Raw genomic sequence first — 20,312 nt, 5'->3', positions numbered from 1 at the left:
GCCCAAAAGCAGAGATAGGACTACTGCAACCGGTGCTTAGAACAGCTGCTTACAGTGACTGTGGAGCTCCAGGCGGCCTCGGGAGAATGGTGGAGGTGGCATCAGAAGTGCAATACTCTGAAGGCTGCGCTTCTCCATCTGTTTCCTCCTCCCCAGCCCACCCTCCAGAGGGGTTTAGGCAGGTGGATCTGCCCTTACTGTATCTACCACCCTGCTTCCCCTGACATGTGACTGTCAGCCCAGAAGCACTGTGTGGGGTACAAAGGGAGAAAGGAAAGCTCAGATTACCACATTGTGACGGACGTGTGGATTCTCTGCTACCCCAGCACCGATCGTCCGTGATTCGTGTCATTCCATGTCTCGGGCTTGCTGCTCTGGCAGAGGCTTCATCCCAACACTGAGTTCTGCTCAGAGGGTCTGACAGCGGCCGCTGTCCTGGAGGAGCGCTCCAGGTGCCTTTCTGAGGAGCACAGTGGCATCTAGTGGTCTCATGTGCTGAATCAATCTGTCAGCGTCCCTCTGACAGCCTTCCTTTAGTTCCAGAAACCCAATCTCAGTCCTAAGTGTATGCATCTGCTTCTCATTAAGAAGCAGGAGAATGAAGGAGCTCAAGGAAGGGGGAGAAGCAGACATGAGGAGAGAAGGAGGGAGAAATACAAAGAGACTGAAGACTTAACTGTCTGCAAACTGGCTTGGATTTCACTGAAATTGTATTTCTGCTGCTCTCTGTCAGACTTCTGTCACTGTCTTTTTGCTGTCCTACAGAAATCTCACACAATGGTCCCAAACTATTAAAGTACATTAGAAGAGACCTTGAAAAGTCCAGCCCAGCTGGCGCGGCTCACTTGGTTGAGCATGTCCCATACAGGAAGTCACCGGTTCGATTCCCAATCAGGGCACATGCCCAGGTTGCAAGCTCCATCCCCAGTAAGGGGTGTAAAGAAGGCAGCCAATTGATGTTTCTCTCTGATCAATGTTTCTATCTCTTCCTCTCCCTGAAATCAATAAAAACATTTTAAACAAGTCTCTTAGTCCAATCCCCTCACAAGTGGATAAAATAACAGTATCAAAATACTCCAGTATCCATTGATTTGTTCATTCAAGCATACATACTGAGTACTCACTCTGTTTCAGCTGAATGAGACATAAAAAGCCCCCCACCCTATAATACTTATTTGTTTCCCAAGATGTGTTCCATGGAATAATAACCCATTACATGCCCTTTGGAAAAAGTTTCTAGGGTCAAACAAGTTCAGATAACACTGCTTAGTGTATTTTCCTTTCAGAACATTCCATGAACAATAGTTTATTGAAGACTCAGAAGCCTTGCAGTAAATAAAATTGTTTAACTTATTTAGCCCAGTATTTTCAAAACATATTTATTTGATAGGTAAGGAATTAATCTTCGGTAAACACACTTTAGATCTTTTCATACACTTGTTTTGTGCTTTTTGCTATGTTTTAAGTACTTAGAAAATACTTTTTTAGCACACAAAATAGAGAGTGCAACATGTCAAGTATGATAAGTGCTATGAAGAAAATAAAGCAGAGTGACAGGGAGTAAGGAGAGAAGATGTGTTCTTTAGATAGTGAGTTCCAGATGTTCTCTGATGCAGAGACAAATAAAGGAAGGAGTGAGCCAGGTAAGGAGCGTTTTATGTGGTGGGGACAGTGAGTACAAAGGCCGTTGAGCCCTGAGATGGGCTATATTTCACGGATTTGAGTTATTAAGGAAGCCATCATGCTGAAGTGCTGTGAACAAGAAGGAAAGCAATAGAAAATGAGGTAGCCAGACCACAGTAAGAACTTTGACACATTCATCTTGAGGGTAAGGCTCTCTGTGTAGGACTGAAGACCTTCATTCCAGGTTCTTCTTACCCACTATTCAGAGTGCCACCTTGGCTCGGCTGGAGTGGCTCAGTGGTTCAGCATGATCCCATGAACCTGAAGGTCCCCAGTTTGATTCCCAGTCAGGACACAAGCTCAGGTGGCAGGTTTGATCCCAAGTAGGGTGCCTGCAGGAGGCAGCTGGTCAATGTTTTCCTCTCTCTCTAAAAACATAAAAACTTTTTTTTTTTTAAAGAAAAGTTACATTCTTAAGGTTAGTCATTAAAAATATAGTTTTCTTTTCCTTGAATTTCAGCACCAGTTTTGACTCAGAATATGGTCCTTCTAGACCAGGGGTGGGTAAACTTTTTGACTCGAGGGCCACAATGGGTTCTTAAAGTGGACGGGAGGGCCGGAACAAAAGCATGGATGGAGTGTTTGTGTTAACTAATATAAATTCAAAGTAAACATCATTACATAAAAGGGTATGGTCTTTTTTTTTTTAGTTTTATTCATTTCAAACGGGCCGGATTCGGCCCGCGGGCCGTAGTTTGCCCACGGCTGTTCTAGACTCTTGCCATATACTCTGGAGACAGTCCAGCCATTATGCATCATTACATATTCAATCAACCAAGACACCATATTTACTTACATGAGACCTAGAAATATAATAATAGCTCCATGAACTTTAATAGTGCGTAAGTGCCTATTCATGTAAAAGTGGAAACTCTTAAGCAAGAGCTCCTAGTGATTTTCCCTTCTTTAGAGAATCGTGAGTCACAGACATTTGAACCATGGAGACTGCTGTTTGATTTTTGAACCACTTACTCCTTTCTGTATGCCCTCCCGCCCCCAACATGCTGGGTAAAGTATATTCTAAGTTTATAATTAACGCTAATTATAAGGAATTTTGTTTTGAGCCAGCTTTCTAGGGTGTGCAGTGCCAGGATTGAGAGTCATCTCCCCTTCCCCAGTGAGGCTCTGAAAACCACCTGGAGGAGGAGCTCACAAAGGAGGTCTTACCTCCTGCGCGTATGAGAGGCTGAGCTCGGGCTTTGGGAGGTCGCCCATAGGTGATGGGCTTCATGATTAAGCTTCCCTCTCCTTCCCTGTCCCATCCGCTTTTTCTGACTCTAATTTCTCTCATTCAGCTGTGTGTTTAGCTTTCTCATCACAAACAAATAGTCTCCAGTACAATTGAGATTCCAGGAAGGTTGCCAGGGTGGAAGGCCTTCAATGCCATAAAAAGGAAAGATATTAACTAAAAACGTGTACATGTATGCACAGTCTCCCTCACCCATTCACTTGCCTGGTCTCTAAGCATTTCCCCTTCTTCCCACAAATAGCCCCAAGAGACACAAAATTTCAGTGTCACTCACTCTTCCTCCTCTTCCTCTCCTCTTTCCTCCCCACCTCTCTCGTTTCTTGGCATTCACCGTCATTTCCAGCACATGGCAAGTCACGTGAGTGTGCCGCCTATGCCCGAAGGCTACATGGCTTCTTCCGTGCTCCCCGTTCCTCCCCTTGCAAGCCTGGGTGATTGATTAGAAGCACACACGGTTACAGTGTTGGGCAATTACTCCTAGTAGCGGCGCACACGGAGGCAGAGGGAGGCCAAATATGGCTCTTTTCACCCACCCTTCCAAAAACCAAACATCGTGCGCCAGAGTACATTTATAAGCTGCGTCCTGTGCCGGAACCCTAAGTGGTAACAGCTCAGTGGTGCTGACTGCTTTGTCTTCCTTCCTTCCAGCTCCTCGACCAGTGACCTCTCCAACTATGACCATGCTTATCTGAGGCGGAGCCCTGACCAGTGCAGCTCCCAGGGGAGCATGGAGAGCCTGGAGCCCAGTGGGGGATACCCCGCCTGCCACCTTCTTTCCCCTGCCAAGTCCACCAGCAGCATCGACCAGCTCGGCCACCTCCATAACAAGAGAGACTCGGCTTACAGCTCCTTCTCCACCAGCTCCAGCATCCTAGAGTACCCGCCCCCTGGCGTCCCGGGCCGGGAGCGGTCGGGCTCCATGGACACGTCTGCTCAAGGTGGCCTCCTGGACGGGATGAGGCAGGCAGACATTCGCTATGTCAAGACAGTCTATGACCCCCAGAGGGGCGTCTCCGCCGAGTACGAGGTGAACTCGTCAGCCCTGCTTCTTCCCGGGAGGGAGGCCCAAGCCTCAACAGACAGTCAGGGCTATGACAAAGGGCATCACGTTCCTCGGGGCCGGAGAGGGCCGCCCCCCTCCTGGAGCCAGCAGGGTCCCAGTTCCTTGGAGACCGCCATTGACAACCTGCCTCCGAAAGTGGGCGCACCGCTGCCCCCCGCTCGGAGTGACAGTTACGCAGCCTTTCGGCACAGAGAGCGGCCCAGCTCTTGGTCTAGCCTTGACCAGAAACGGTTCTGCCGGCCTCAGGCAAACTCTGCGGGCGCCCTGAAATCTCCCTTCGTGGAGGAACAGCTGCATACTGTGCTGGAGAAGAGTCCGGAGAGCAGCCCCCCGGTGAAGTCCAAGCATCAGTATCCCCAGAAGGCCCAGCCTGGCCAGCCTCTGCTGCCGACTGGCATCTACCCGGTACCATCCCTGGAGCCGCACTTTGCCCAGGTGCCTCAGCCCTCCGCGAGTAGTAACGGCACGCTCTACCCTGCCCTGGCCAAGGAGAGTGGCTATACGACTCCTCCGGGAGCCGGTGACAAGACAGCTACCCTTGATGAGAATGGAAACCAGAATGGATCTAGCAGACCTGCGTTTGCCTTCTGTCAACCCCGAGAGCGTGAATCTCTGTCCCTAGTAGAGAGAACACCTGAAACTCCGGTCAGATGTGCCCCCCTCAAAGTGCATTTCCCTTCGGTGCCTGAAAATGTGAAGGACACCTCCCCGAAGAAGCGCCTCGCACCCCTCCAGGGCAGCAGCCCACATCCCAGCGGGAGAAGGAGCCCCCACAGCAGCAAACCGGCTCCCACCTGCCACCGCATCCAGCCCCCTCAGGCCTGGCAGGTGGGCGACGGCAAGAAACCGTCCAGGCCCACCGAGCTTTGGGAGGGTGGTTCCCAAGAAGACCACAGTGCCAACCTCCAGCAGGGGCTGGAGCGAGAAGGCCCAAGCCAGAGCCCGTCTAACAACTTTGGCAAGACCAAGTCGGCCTTCTCCTCTCTTCAAAACATTCCCGAGAGTCTAAGAAGGCTGAGCAGCCAGGAGGTAGGAGGCAGCCCCAAGGCAGAGGGCCCTGGACGGAAAGTGGTTCCCGATCACAGGAGCCATCCGGACAGGCCGGTTCCCTGCCCAGGGCCCGAGGGCAAAGCCAGTGCAGTGACCTCTTTCCCCCTTCCGGACGCAAGGCTGGAGGAGCCGCCCTCCCCGCCACACCCGCAGACGTCCAGCCTGGGCCGGAGGCGGCTCAGCTCCAGCAGCACCTCGGCCCTGCCCGGCTTCCAGTACGGGCAGCCCCACTGCTCGGTGCTGGAGAAGGTCTCCAAGATCGAGCAGCGCGAGCAAGGGCGCCAGCGGCCCCCGAGTGTGGGCAGCTCTGTGAATGGCTGCACCTACCGGCCCAGCAGGATGGCCCCGACTTCCAGGAACGACTTCCCGGAGACAAACGCCAATATCCGCCTTTCCGAGCCCACGGAACCCCTAGGCAACGGGGAGCACCCCTTCAAAAACCGGGACCCGAAGCTGGAAGAAGTTTCCTGGCAGCCATGTGGTCAGCAGGTGAAGAGGGGCGCCGAGGGCAGCCGGGGCGGCCCGCTCCGAGGCAGCGAGCCCCCGAGGCGGGACACCCAGCTGCTCCGCAGCCAGAGCACCTTCCAGCTCTTCGGCGAGGCCGAGGAGGAGGCCCGGTGGCGGGACCCCAGGCCGGGCACCCCCGAGTCGCCGGTGCTGGACGCCCCCTTCAGCCGCGCCTACAGGAACAGCATCAAGGACGCACAGACGCGCGTGCTGGGGGCCACCTCCTTCCGCCGCCGGGACCTGGAGCCCGGGACGGCGGGGGCTTCCCGGCCCTGGCGCCCGCGACCAGCCTCGGCCCACGTGGGGCTGCGGAGTCCGGAGGCCCCGGTATCCGCCTCCCCACACACCCCACGGGAGCGGCACAGCGTGACCCCCGCCACGGGCGACCGGCCGGCGCCCCCTGTGGCCCGGAGAGGGCCCCGCCGGCGCCTGGACCCCGAGCAGAAGAAGCGCTCCTACTCGGAGCCCGAGAAGATGAACGAGGTGGGGGTCTCGGAGGAGGCCGAGCCCGCACCCCTGGGCCCGCAGAGGGCGGCGCTGCGTTTCCCGGAGAGCACGGTGGCCGACCGGCGCCGCATCTTCGAGCGGGACGGCAAGGCCTGCTCCACGCTCAGCCTGTCGGGGCCGGAGCTGAAGCAGTTCCAGCAGAGCGCCCTGGCCGACTACGTGCAGCGCAAGACGGGCAAGCGGCCCGGCCCCGCCGCGGGCGGCGGCCTCCCGGAGCCGGCGCTGCAGGAGCGCGCGCCCGGCACCTACCTGCAGCCCGGCCTCACCGCGGCCGCCAGCCTCTGTTCCCTGCGGGAGCCCAGCCTGCAGCCCCGCAGGGAGGCCGCGCTCCTGCCGGAGCCCCCGCGTGGGGCCCGAGATCGCAGCAGCTCCTTCGCGGGCGGCCGCCTCCTGGGAGAAAGGCGGCGCGGGGACCCAGCCCAGAGGGAGCTGCTGGGTGGAGCTAATGGCAGCTGCGGCGGCGGCGGCGGGCCAAACGGCAACCAGAAGATGGACAGGACCCCTGGGGAGCCCTCCTCGTGGGGGGCCGCGGCCGGGAGGGCCGGAAAGTCCATGTCCGCCGAGGACCTGCTGGAGCGCTCGGATTTCCTGGCGGTCCCTGTCCACGTGAGGTCACGGTCCTCTCCCACCACCCACCAGAAGCTCCAGGTAGGTGCCGCCAGCAGACCCTGGGCACGTCCTTTGGGCCCTGGAAGCTGCATTGCTTCTCCTCTTCCCCGTCCTTCCCCCTTCAATGCTCCTTTTACATGCAGAAGAGTAGCCTTTCTTTTCAAGAGGTCATTTCTTTCTCAGTGCCCCATCTGATAGCCTTACAAAGATAAGTGTGGATATTCATGTCGTTGTATAGATTTCTTAAATAGATACATAAATCTTATGTAGATATCTTTATATGTTTGCGTGTGTATATGTATATGTGTATGTATGTGTATATATACATATAGAATACATATTATATGTAATTACTTCATTTTAGGAGGTCACTCACCTCTCAGTGCAAGAGTGTGTGGTTAGGAAAAGTTAGGGATTATCTTTTTTTGTCTTTTTTTTAATTCAAGGAATAGAGGCTGTCTCAGGTTTTAAATATTTTAGCTTTGCACCCTCTATGTTTCTGTTGAACTTCTGCATTTGCAAAATAGAATTATTGACTTTAAAAGGTTATTGGGTCCCAGGCCCTCAGATGAGTATGCTTTAGATTTATCTCATTAATCCTCACAATAGTCCTGTGCAGTAGAGTATATTATCCATATCAAACCCCTGCTTCTCTGACTCACATCTGAACTCTCTCTGTGCTCTATCCTGGTGAGAAAGGAGAATGAATCCCAGACATTTCAATTCTCAGATAAAAGGGTTTTCTAATAAAGGCTCTAAACTATGCAAAGATTGTGAAGTGCTTTCCAGGGGAAATTTCAGGCAGAGCTATAAATAGACCTGAGCACTCTTACTCCCAGGCGTCTATGAATTTCCCTAATTCTTAACCCCTCCTCAAGCTCCACATTCCACTGCCTATCAATGGCGTCTCTCATGGCTCCCTTTCTACCTAAGGAGATAGGAATTCACATATATGGTAGCGCAGAGGAGACCATCCCTCCATTCCCCCTCTCAAATTCTGTTTTTCCTGGCAGAAAAGTCAAGGATTGGGGGTTGTGTGTGGGAGGCAGTATTTGGAGGAAACTACTTCAGACAAAGAAAGATTCAGTCATTACTGCCTGAGAAGTATGTTTACAGCACTGCTTCTGAAACACACATACACACAGCCTTCTGAGCAAAAATACTGTGCCCTCCCAGGTATTTCCTGTTCAGGAATATTCAGAAATACTTTCTCTTCATTATAAACTCAAGCACACACAAATCTATAGAGGCAATCCTCTATAACAGTGGTTCTCAACCTTCCTAATGCGGCGGCCCTTCAATACAGTTCCTCATGTTGTGGGGACCCCCAATTTCATTGTTACAAATTGAACATAATTAAAGCATAGTGACTAATCACAAAAACAATATGTAATTATATGTGTTTTCCGATGGTCTTAGGCGACCCCTGTGAAAGGGTTGTTCGACCCCCAAAGGGGTCGCGACCCACAGGTTGAGAACCACTGCTCTATAAGACTTCGCTAGCCATTTTCCTCCCCTTCAGAATGAACTAAGCTAATTTCCACTCCTCATCCTACCACTAAAACACTTTTTAAAATTTATTTATTTTTATTGATATGAGAGAAACTTTGGTTTGTTGTTCCACTTATTTATGCATTCATTAGTTGTTTCTTGTTAGGTGCCCTGACTGGGGATCAAACCTGCCACCTTGGCTATTGGGACAATGCTCTAACCCAGTGGTCGGCAAACTCATTAGTCAACAGAGCCAAATATCACCAGTACAACGATTGAAATTTCTTTTGAGAGCCAAATTTTTTAAATTTAAACTATATAGGTAGGTACCTTGTTATTAACTTAATTAGGGTACTCCTAAGGCTTAGGAAGAGCCACACTCAAGGGGCCAAAGAGCCTCATGTGGCTCGTGAGCCGCAGTTTGCCAACCACTGCTCTAACCAACTGAGCTATCCAGCCAGGGCACTAAAGCACTTTTAAATCCTTATATGTAACATGCAGTTGCAGCTAGTTTGATGGGCTTCAGTCATTCAGTGCATAGCTACAGAACAAACATTTTCTTCATTTTGCTCCACATGTTTTAAAGAAAACAGAATGTTCAGGCAAAAACTGGATCCTCTTCTGGTTTGTTTTGTTTTGGTTTTTTTAGCCACCACTAGATGTCACCATCCTCTCTTGGAGAAGCAGTTAGATACGAATGTTATTTTGCCTTCCCTCCACAAATATTTCTCAAACCTGGTAAAGTGGGAAACAGAGCTAAAACATAGGTGCTATAGATTCCTCCAAACCCAGTTACATACTTTATATTATTTGAAAGGCTTTCTAGAAAGACAACTAAATACAGAACGTTATTTAGGCACCCTGTTCAATAGAGTACCATATTTAGATAGTATTTAATTTGGGGACTATGACACCAGAGGAGGAAAGTGTTTCAAAATTAAATATTTTATCTGTGCTGTTTTGCTCCAACAAATTTTGCAAATAGGTTATCATCCCCCAGATTGTAATTGTGCCAAGACTGTTCTTGAGGTTCCTTCTTCCATCAGCCAGATCTTGCCTCCCCTGGGACCTGGTCATGGCGGTATCTGATCCATTTTCTTCATACCTTATTTGTAGAGCTAGTTAAAAACAAAGCAGAAGTAGTCTCACCACATAATTATTATGGTTATTTCAAAATGTTACATTCTTTTATTTTAAAAAACCCAGGAACTTTATCATTAAGAATTGGTGGGGACTTAAGAATTTTTCTGATCTCAGCTTCAGAGAACTCCATAAAATTAAGTGACCCAGAGCAAGCATGTCAAACTCGCGGCCGACAGGCCACATGCCTCGTTTAAATAACGACATGTTTGCTGTAGAGACCACCCGAGTTAAACCCAAAATATGGAGTCTCTTCTGGTGCTGGCTCAGTCTTCGGCATCCTGAACAAATGTTACTTGTTCCGTCCTGCCAGCCAGATGCTAATAGAGCAGGATCTTACAAGCTTTGGACAAGGATTCAGCTCCTTTTCAAAAGTTTATAAGGACAGTTTCTGCCTCCAAAATAAGGTCAACATGGAAATAAATTCCTCTGCTTAAGAAATTGGTTATTCGTTGGCCTGAAATAATGACTGCAGAAGGCTGCCACCACCTGGAACCAGAGACCTACTCAGATCCTCAGCAGGCTTGGCCTCTTCTCAGCCAGCTGTGGTCCACTCTGAACACGCAGCCTCCCATTACTTCTCCTTTCATTCCTGGTCATTCCAAAGGTGTCATTGCTGAACAAGTGGATATTAGTGATGGAACTGACGGGCACAACAAACTCTTGCCTATTTCCTACTTTTTAGAGACTTTGTAAAACAACCTTTCTTAAGTAGCTGGGCCCTGCAGAAAAATATTCAAACATTTCACCTCTGAAACAGAAATTTATACCTCTTCACAGCATAGAACTAAAATACAGAAGAGGCTATAAAAATAAACCTGCGAAGAAGTAAGATTCGTAGTGAGGAATTTTTTTTCCAGATGCTGAGTTAGAGGCTGCTCTGGTTTTCGCTGTATTTTCAGAGACCTTTGTTTCTGATATGTAACACATTCACCATGTGATGGCGTGCCAGACATTTCATTGCTGAGGAAATGGCTCGATGCATGGATTCTGGAGAGTGCAGCTTATAAATCATGGTTAGCACCTCTCAACAAGCACCATTCCAGCTTGTGGATAAATAACAGAATCAACTTTCCACAAAATGTAAAATTACAAATAGCTACTAATAACCAAATGTGCACTATGTGCCAGTCATTGTACTACGTGTTCTTGTAAGTATGAAATGAATTCTGACATCTATGCAAAGAGGTAGATAGAGTTGCTATCCCTATATTACAGATAAGGGCACTGAGGCACAGAAAGGGTAAGAAATTTGCCCAAGGTAGTGGGAGCAAGGTTTTGACCCCATACTCTCTTCAAGTCATTATAGCATGCTGCCTCTTTAAATAAAAAAAGGTTGGGGAGCAGCGAGGGAGGTGAGAGTTAAACATCTTATATGTAAAACTTCAGCTAATAAATCTATTTCATTTTAAAGTGTATTCATTACTGTTATTTACCTTTTTAATACCACTTTAAGATTTTTCAAACGGATTTCTAATTCATTTTAGCAGATACTGGACACTGATATTCCAAAGTAGATGAATATTGTTGATTTCATATTTCATTGGTCACAGAGAAATTAGGATTTCTAACTCAACCCAAAGCAAGAGTGAGGATTTGCATTCAACAGGCTTTAGGTCTATAGTTTTAAGTATGCTGTGCCTAATGAAGAATAAAAAACCAGTAAGTCAGTCATCAGAAATCAGGAATAATTAAAAAACAAACATAAGTATTTCTTCCATAGTCCCTGCTTTTCTCTAAATTCCCCTATATGTACTGTACACTTCTTACCGGTTTGTAGCAAATCAAGTCTTCTTTAACAGTGAACATATGCCTAATCAAAACAAGTAAATACAACAAAAATTTATCCTCCTCTGGCTTTTACTGGATTGGGAAGGCATTTTCCTTCTGTCCAAATGGTTTTGTTTTTTTATTCCCCACCCAAGGATGTTTGTTGTTGTTGTTGTTTTAATATATATATTTATTTCAGAGGGGAAGGGAAAAGAAGAGAGAGATAGAAACATCAGTGATGAGAATCATTGATAGCCTGCTTCCGGCATGCCCTCCACTGGGGGTCCAGCCTGCAACCTGGGCATGTGCCTTGACCAGGAATCGAACCATGACCTCCTGGTTCATAGGTCGACGCTCAACCACTGAGCCACGCCAGTTGGCCGAGGATATGTTTTTATTGCTCTCTAGAGAGAGGAAGAGAGAGAGACAGACAGACAGACGGGTTGCACCCTCTTCTATGCACCCAACCAGGGATCAACCCGGAACCTTTTTGGTGTGCATGACGATGCTCCAAACCAAGTTCTGTTGACAGGAGATTTAGAGAGTTCTCTCAGCCTATTCCTGAGTCTAACTTCCTTTATTTTACCCACACTAACATAAATATCAACTTAAGTTCATACTGTAATTCAAAGGAAATGACAGAATGGGAAACTATATTTAAAAGTTATACTGGGTTAGGAGCTTAAAGAGGACCTAGAGGCTTCCCCAATTAATTATTGGCAAAGCTTCACATTCATGTCAGCAGAGAAGGTGCAGCAGGGAAGGACTTTAAAAGGGCCACAAGGTTTCCTGGAGAGCAGGAATTCCCATTCCCTAAAGTGGTCATTGAGCAAATTAGAGACATGTGGAATTCCTTTCTCTCAAGCACTGATGTCTGGTTGCACCCACCTCAGCTGCCACTCAGCTTGCTAAAATTACCAAGAAAGGCTCTGTGTTTCGAAGCGATCATGGTTTGAATCCTGGCTCCTCTACCTACTTAACTGTGTGGGTGGGTAAACTACTTTCTGAGCTGCAATTACCTCTCCTCTCCCCATTGTTCTAGATTAAATTACAGAAGAAATGTCATGTACCTAACTCAACTCTAGGCTCCTAATTTGAGGACTGTAAGGAATTGAGCAGTGTCCGGCACAAAGTAAATGCCCAATAAGTGTTAGCTGCAGTTACCAGTAATCTTTGAGTGTTGGTGTCTTCTTTGTGCCTACTGCCTTTGGCTCTTTTATTGCTCATTAGTACCTGCACCACTGCCTGGGGGTGGGGGGGGGGGGGGGTGGAGAAAATTGGGGTAGAAAGCAGTGAGCTCTGTGGAAAGCATTAAGCTCTTTGGACAGATTAAGTGATGAAATAATTGCTGAAATTAAATGTAGAGACAATGTATGGATTTCATTTCTTGTTTTCTACCTAGTAGCATAAATATTTGAGAGCTAAATGTTTTATCATCAATGGCAACACTGTCTTCATCAGGGACTTATTCACCTGGGCAAAACTTTATAAAAAACTGACCTAGGATCCTTTCAGGAAACCAATAATACCCTTATTAAAAACAAAAAGAAACGAGTGATGACTACCTGAAAAGGCCCAAAGACATTGATATTACATGTGGGTAAAACATTTTCAAACCCAGAGAGAACATATTTCAGCTTGATTACACGTCAGATTCATATCTTCTGGAATTATAAGTCAGAACGGGAGGTTTTTGCTAAATGTCATGCACTATCCTGGCATCTCCCGTTATTTCCTATTGCTGTTTCAGAAAATTGGCCCTTTGAATTAATTTTTGTTATTTCAAGGATAGCAGTTGTTTTCAACCCTAGAGATAATTATCAGCCTTCTCTTGCTTAGAAAGTGCCCGTGTGAGGAGAAGCACTTGGTGAGACAGACTGAGGTTGAAATCCTAGCTCTGCCACTGAGACCTTGGGGAAGTTAACCTCTTTGGGCCCGCTTCCTCATCGACGCGGTGGGATTCACAGTCCTTCCCGGGGCTTTGAGGAGAAACGGCGGTATGGGAGAGTGCCACCATGGTGCCTGACAACAGATAGCAGGCCTCCAGTGACTATTCTTGCTCCTTCCTGCCTCCACCCCCTCAAGTAAATTTGTTGGTAATAATGCTGTGCCTTTCTTGTGTTTCAGGATGTGCTTTTGGGGGGAAACAATGGCTCTGGTCTTGTGAAGGATCCGTGTTACTTGGCTGGCCCTGGACCCAGGTATGTGTGATGCCCTCTGTCTTATGAATGCTGCTAGAGTTCAACGTTTCTGTGCCTCTGAATAAGAAATTGAAATGTGATATTGCGATGTTTCATTGTGTCTTGTGCTGCCTTCTCCATTTGTCTAGGCTGTGGGGAACCTTTTTATGGGAAGATGACTTTCTCTAAAAATGACACTTTTTAGAGAAAAAATGACACATGGGGCCTCTCTCATGTGGCTGATCTCTTCCAGTTCTGTGTGCAAAGGGCCGGCCTGGTGACTAAAGTGCTCAGAGAGGATCGAGCATTTCACAAATGGCTTCACATAGGGAGGCAAACTCACAGGAAGCACCTGAAGTAAAAAATAACGCTCCTAAATCATAATGTTTCAGCACTAAAGGATCCTATGTAATAAAAGCCTAATATGCTAATTGTTCCCTTGACCGGGAGTTCGACCAGGGGGTGAGGCCGGCCAGCCAACCACCTGCGGCCCCTCTCCCCAGCTAGTCCCACCAGGGGAAGGGAGGCCCCGGCCAGCAGCCAGCAGCCACTAGGGACCATACCTGTGCACAAATTTCATGCACTGGGCCTCTAGTATAATATAACAGAAAAAGTCATTTTAAAAATTTATCATCAGCCCTAGCTGGTTTGGCTCAGTGGATAAAGTGTTGGCCTGTGGACTGAAGGGTCATGGGTTCGATTCCAGTCAAGGGCACATGCCTGGATTGCAGGCTCGATTCCCACTAAGGGATGTGTGGGAGGCAGCCGATTGATGGTTCTCTCTCATCATTGATGTTTCTATTTCTATCCCTCTCGCTTCCTCTATGAAATCAATAAACAAATTAAAAATTAAATTTAAAAAATGTTTATCATCAAAATCATTTTTCCTAGGTAGAAAAATATAATGGGCAGTTATTTAAAATTTGAATTTTTTAACTAGTCACATGGAGCTAAATAAGTAGAAAATTCCAAAGAGAGTTTCCCCTGAACCATATGCCTGTGTATATTAGTTTTAGTGCGGCATCATAGAGCTAGCTACCATAACCTGCTTACTAATGATGGTGCATTTAAACGCTCCCTACTACCTGCCATGTTTTTTAAGCCAGTACCCTGATTTTTATTATAATTCATGCAGTCATTATTTCCCTCTTTTTCTTTATTCACCTTCTCATAAGTCACCCTAAAACTGTCACTTAGGAGCAGCCAGTGTGGTCAGGATGTGATGTTAAGTTTCCACCTCCACTGCCAAGAGCAGCCTTCCACAGTTCTGTGCTCTTGCTCCTGTGGCTGGGCCTAAAGTGAATGAGTATTCCAGGTGAGGCCAAGGACTTTGGTTAGTTTGGGTGCATTAATTAAACGCTAGAGACAAAGGAAAACTCAGTGAACTAGAGCACTGCCAAAAGAGAACTGGCTGAAGTCAAAGGTGAGACTAACGTCAACCATTAAAAAATTAAATAAGCCGAAACCGGTTTGGCTCAGTGGATGGAGCGTCGGCCTGCGGACTGAAGGGTCCCAGGTTCGATTCCGGTCAGGGGCATGTGCCTGGGTTGCGGGCATATCCCCAGTGGGAGATGTGCAGGAGGCAGCTGATCGATGTTTCTCTCTCATCGATGTTTCTAACTCTCTATTTCTCTCCCTTTCTCTCTGTAAAAAATCAATAAAATATATATTTAAAAAAAAAAAATTAGCTGCCCTACCTGGTTTAGTCAGGGTGGATAGAGCGTCGGCCTGTGGACTGAAGGGTCCCAGTTTCGATTCCAGTTAAGGGCACATGCCCGGGTTGTGGGCTCAATCCCCAGTGCGGGGAGTGTAGGAGGCAGCCAATCAATGATTCTCTCTCATCATTGATGTTTCTTTCTCTCTCTCCCTCATTCTTCCTCTCTGAAATCAATAAAAATATTTTAAAAAATAAAAAATCAAATAGCTCATTCATAAACGAGGCTTGAATAACCTGGCCTGTGTGGCTCAGTGGTTGAGCTTTGACCCATGAACCAGGAGGTCACGGTTCGATTCCTGGTAGGGCACATGCACAGGTTGCAGGCTTGATCCCCAGTGTGGGGCATGCAGAAGGCAGCTGATCAGTGATTCTCCTTCATTGTTGATGTTTCTATCTCTCTCTTCCTCTCCCTTACTCACTCTGAAGTGAATAAAAAACATATTTTAAAAAGCTTTTGAAAAATAAAAATAAAAAGGACTGGAATAGACATTTCTCCAAAGACAATAGTCAGGTGAGTCAAAGACTAGAGGCTTGGCACATGAAATTTGTGCATGCGGGTGTGTGTCCCTCAGCCCAGCCTGCACCCTCTCCAATCAGAGAACCCCTTGAGGTATGTCCAACTGCAGTCAAACATCCCTCTCACAATCCAGGACTGCTGACTCCCAACTGCTCGCCTGCCTGCCTGCCTGATTGCCCCTAACTGCTTCTGCCCGCCAGCCTGATCACCCCCTAACCACTCCCCTGCCAGCCTGATCCACACCTAACTGCTCCCCTGCCGGCCCGATTGCCCCTAACTGCCCTCCCCTGCAGGCCTGGTAGCCCCTAACTGTCTTCCCCTGCAGGCCTGGTTGCCCCCAACTGCCCTCCCCTGCTGACCCAGTCACCCCTAACTGCTCTCCCTTGCCAGCCTGGTTGCCCCCAACTGTCCTTGCCTGCAGGCCTGGTCGCCCCCAACTGCCCTCCCCTGCAGGCCCAGTCACCCCTAACTGCCCTCCCCTGCCAGCCTGGTCACCCCTAACTGCCCTCCCCTGCAGGCCTGGTCACCCCTAACTGCCCTCCCCTGCAGGCCTGGTCCCCCCCAACTGCTCTCCCTTTCAGGCCTGGTCCTTCCCAACTGCCCTCCCCTGCTGGCCTGATTGCCCACAACTGCCCTCCCCTGCAGGCCATCTTGTGTCCACACGGGGGCAGCCATCTTATGTGTTGGAGTGATGGTCAATTTGAATATTCTTTATTATATAGGCTATTCTACATCACTAATTATTAGAGAAATACAAATCAAAACCCCATTGAGATACCATCTCACACCCATTAGGATTATTAAGATAACTATTTTTTTTAAATATATTTTATTGATTTTTTACAGAGAGGAAGGGAGAGAGATAGAGAGTTAGAAATATCGATGAGAGAGAAACATTGATCAGCCACCTCCCGCACATCCCCCACTGGGGATATGCCCGCAACCCAGGTACATGCCCTCGACCGGAATCGAACCCAGGACCCTTCAGTCCGCGGGCCGACGCTCCATCCACCGAGCCAAACCGGTTTCGGCAAGATAACTATTATTGAAAAAAAAAAGTGTTGGTGAGGATGTGGAGAAATTGGAACTGCAAAATGCTGCAACTGCTATGAAAAACAATATGAAGACTCCTCAAAAAAATTAAAAATAGATCTACCATATGACCCAGCAATCCGACTTCTTAGTATTTATCCAAGAGTTGAAAGCAGTGTTTTGAAGAGATATTTTCATACCTATGATTACAGCAGCATTATTCACAATAGCAAACAATCCAAATGCCCATCAGTAGAAGAACAGCTAAACTAAATGTTCATACAGTGGGATATTACTCAGTTTTAAAAAGGAAGGAAATGCTATGACATGGATGAACGTTGAGGATATCATGCTAAACGAAATAAGCGTGTCACAAAAAGACATGCTCGATGATTCCACTTACGTGAGGTATCTAAAGGAGTCAAATTTATAGAAACAGAAAGTAGAAAGGTGGTTGATGAGGCTGGCGGAGTGGGGAAGAGGAGCTGTTGCATATAAGGTACTGAGTTTCAGATCTGCAAGATGAAGTTCTGGAGATCTGTTTTGCAATGACGTGAATGGTTCAAGTGGTAACATTTATGTTACATGTTTTTCACCACATAAAAAGAATGCTATGAAGGAGGGAGAAATGAGGCTAATTGTTCTCAAACTCCGTTCTTGGATATTAGGATTCCTGGATACAGATCAACAGATGCTTGCCTCGCACAATCTATTATCAAAGAGATTCAAATGAAATCTCTCTTATCCTATCTTTTGTTCTTGAAAAAAATACAAAACAGTCACCAAGAAGAGGCATTATCAACCAAATTAAGCAAGCATTTAACTCAAATAATACCTTCGAAGATTAAACAAACTAAAAACATTATATCCAGGTTTCCTGGGCTGGGTCTTAAAGGATAGGGGCTATCCTCTTTCATTGTATGTTTTAGTGGTGTCTTCCCTGAAAAGCCTCCAGATACAGAGGAAGGAAGATGAAGGTACCCGAATTAGTCATAGAGCATCAGATTCCAGTGGACGCCATGTCCTTTTGGAGGATGCTAAGTTTAAAAATAGTTTATATTGTACAGTTTAAAGAGCAGTTGGGTAGAAGAGACATTGTTCATCAGACATTTACTAACAAGATACTGTGTGCCAGGATGCCAACATGAATGAGACAGGCAGTGCAGGGCATGCCTAGCGAGCCTCCTGCCTCTGGGCTTCTCGTATACCCATTTGAGTACCCGGCAAGTACCGAGCAGCCGATCCTAGATAGTGAGAGCGTCCTGGTAAAAACAAACAAATAAAACCACTTCTAAATGAAAAGGATCTGTGATGGAAAGGAAGAGGTTGCATCTGAGAAAGAGAGAAGGAGGGAGGGAGAGAGAGAGAGATGGGCCCCTCATTCAACTGTCTGCATTTATAAAAAAAAAAAATCAGGGCACAAGAGGGGCTAATTTGGTCTTTGCGGTCTTTCCCTTCAGTATGCTGCATTCCTCCTGCCACAAGCACTCAGACAGTTTCGTGGCAGGCCTGTGCCGGCCTCTGACTTAGGGCTGAGCCGTGATCCCTCAGGACTGGGGTCTGCGCCATGAAAAGGGCCATCTGCTCTCCAGATTCACTGGCATGCTAGTCAGGAACTTACATGATGGTTTGCTGGAGACACCTTTTCTCCTCACATCATGGCCGGCAGCGGGCAATGCTGCACACTGCTGTTTTCTTTGTTTTTTTCTCTTTTTTGTCCTGTAGAACACAATAACAAAGCTATTGGAAGGCGCTGGGGTTTCCTTGGAGCCTGGCTAGGGGATATTTGTTTAAATCACCATGCACCCTGTCTGTCCAATTTGTCAGTCTTTCTCCCAAGGTAACTGCTTATTAGCTCCTTTGGTGAGAACCCCTCCCCTTCCTTTTACATTCCATTTTAAGAAATGAAAACACTAAGAGACAGTTGTAAATAAAACCTTCAAAATCAGCAGCCCCCGCAGATGCTTTCCGAACAGACCTCCCCCACGGGATGGCAGTGGGAGAGAATGAGGCAGCATTCTCGTCCCCCGAGGCCGGGGCTGGCTCCAGAGTAGGCCTCACAGCAACTGAAGAGATGTACCCACTTGTTTCTTTCCTTTTATAACCTGAAACCTGTCCTCAAGGCCACCTTTTGTGGGTGGTGAGGGTGGGAGGTGGGGGCAGTGAGAGAAGGCGAATTCAAGCAAATGCCATGTGACCTTTCCCTGTAGGAGGTCATGCCTGTCTGGCATTATATTTAAACTCAGTTCTTTGCATGAGCAGCTGGTGGGGGAGGGAGAGCGCATGCAGCTTTCCTGTCAGTGCTTTCCCCGTCTGTGCAGTGAACCTGGGCTCAGTGTTTGCTCCTTCAGAGCCGTCGTGCTTGTGCTTGTGTCCTGCTCCAGGTCACTCGGTTGTCCAGAAAGAGGCGAAGAAGAGATGCTAGCGCTCAAACACCAGCCCAGCCCTCGATGGGGTGGTTCAGGCTGCAAAGCCGTTGGTGCCTCCATTCCCAGCGACGGTCCCAGACAGCTGGACCATCAGAGGCAGGCCAGCAGGATGCCCTGCCCCAGGCAACTACCCACAGAGCTGCAAGGGCATCTCACAGACACCAGGGCAGGACTACTGACCCCACTCAGCTCCGCTCTGCCTTCCCCTGCCCCCTCCAGCTACTGTCCACAGGCTGCCGGTGATCAGCCGACTGGGAGGGACGGTCAGACGGGCCAGCAGCCTCTTCCGCCCTACACCCCAGCAGTGACTCACAGAAGCAACGGCCACAGCCTGGCCCAGCCTCCCCGTCCTAGAGGCCATGAGCCCCACAGCCCGGAGCGCGGGGCAGAAGAGGGGAAGAGGAAGCAGCCTCCCCCACCTCGTGTGAAGTGGGCCCACACTGTCCGAGGAAACAGCCTCCCTGAGGAATCTTGCTCGCCCGAGTCAGCAAGCCTGAAGCACTATAAAAAGCAGCAAAACCTCCCAAGTTCAAGCAGCACTTCCGACCCAGACACGCCTCTTGGGGTCCCGAGCACTCCGGGGAGGATCTCCCTCCGAATATCGGAGTCCGTCCTGCAGGCCTCCCCACTGCCTCGGGAGGACTACGAGGACGAAGTGTTTGTGAAGGACTTGCACCCCAATGCCACTTCCCACCCCACATTCGAAGCTCTCCCCCCACCCCCACCCCCACCCCCGCCCCCACCACCAAGCCAGGAAATCCTGGTGAACAGCTGGGAAGACTTTCCTCCCCCTCCTCCCCAAGCTCTGTGTGAGGCACAGCTGGACAGCGAGGATGGCATGGAGCCCCCTGCGAGGTGAGTGGGCAGACTGGGTAGGGCAGGCCCTTAGCTAAGGAGGAGAGGGTTTCCCTCACTAGTAAGAGGTTTTCGCACTCCAGGCTTCCTAGACCCTCCTGCTTCTGGCCACAGGAGAGCCCTGGTGTGGAGGGTTTTTATAGAAGCTCAGCCCCTGAAGCTGGCAGGTTGATCCTCTTGTTTACCTTGGGGGGTGGTTATACGAGCAGTCATTGGGCAGCAAGGAGTGAGAGCAGGGAAAACGGAAGCCCTCACCCAGGGGGCATAGTTCGCTTCTATGGGTCGACATCAGTAGCATCCCTCCTTCCTGCCCACGTTCTGAGTCAGTTAAGGAATGAGAGGTAAGAGGAAGGCATACAGCAGACAGAAATATCACTTGCATTACTGAGAGAGCTGATACGGAGAAATGGCTTCCATCCTGACACTGAGCCCCCAGATGAAATAGGTTTATCTGCCTATTCACAGGCCGTGCCAGCCATCCACACATACACGTGTGTCTATTTTATATATAGG

The 20,312-nt window shown here is 48.5% G+C and overlaps 1 protein-coding gene across 2 annotated transcripts in view; it reads left to right on the top strand.

The window, feature by feature from the left end:
• SHROOM3 (shroom family member 3) overlaps window positions 1-20,312 on the top strand; it is a gene marked incomplete at its 5' end in the record, with an annotated part of 281,625 nt that overhangs the window by 238,889 nt on the left and 22,424 nt on the right. For both annotated transcript variants that reach the window (XM_081100888.1, XM_081100887.1), the window contains 3 exons: window positions 3,581-6,707; window positions 13,197-13,270; window positions 18,900-19,799. In XM_081100888.1, coding sequence (XP_080957014.1) covers window positions 3,581-6,707; window positions 13,197-13,270; window positions 18,900-19,799 — 4,101 coding nt within the window. The remainder of the gene's footprint in view (window positions 1-3,580; window positions 6,708-13,196; window positions 13,271-18,899; window positions 19,800-20,312) is intronic.

The sequence above is a fragment of the Myotis nattereri genome (genome assembly GCF_964212035.1).
Source record: "Myotis nattereri genome assembly, chromosome: 1".
Taxonomy (NCBI): Eukaryota; Metazoa; Chordata; class Mammalia; order Chiroptera; family Vespertilionidae; genus Myotis; species Myotis nattereri.
Note: the sequence above shows the minus strand (reverse complement) of the source record. Positions and strands in the feature narration are given on the sequence as shown.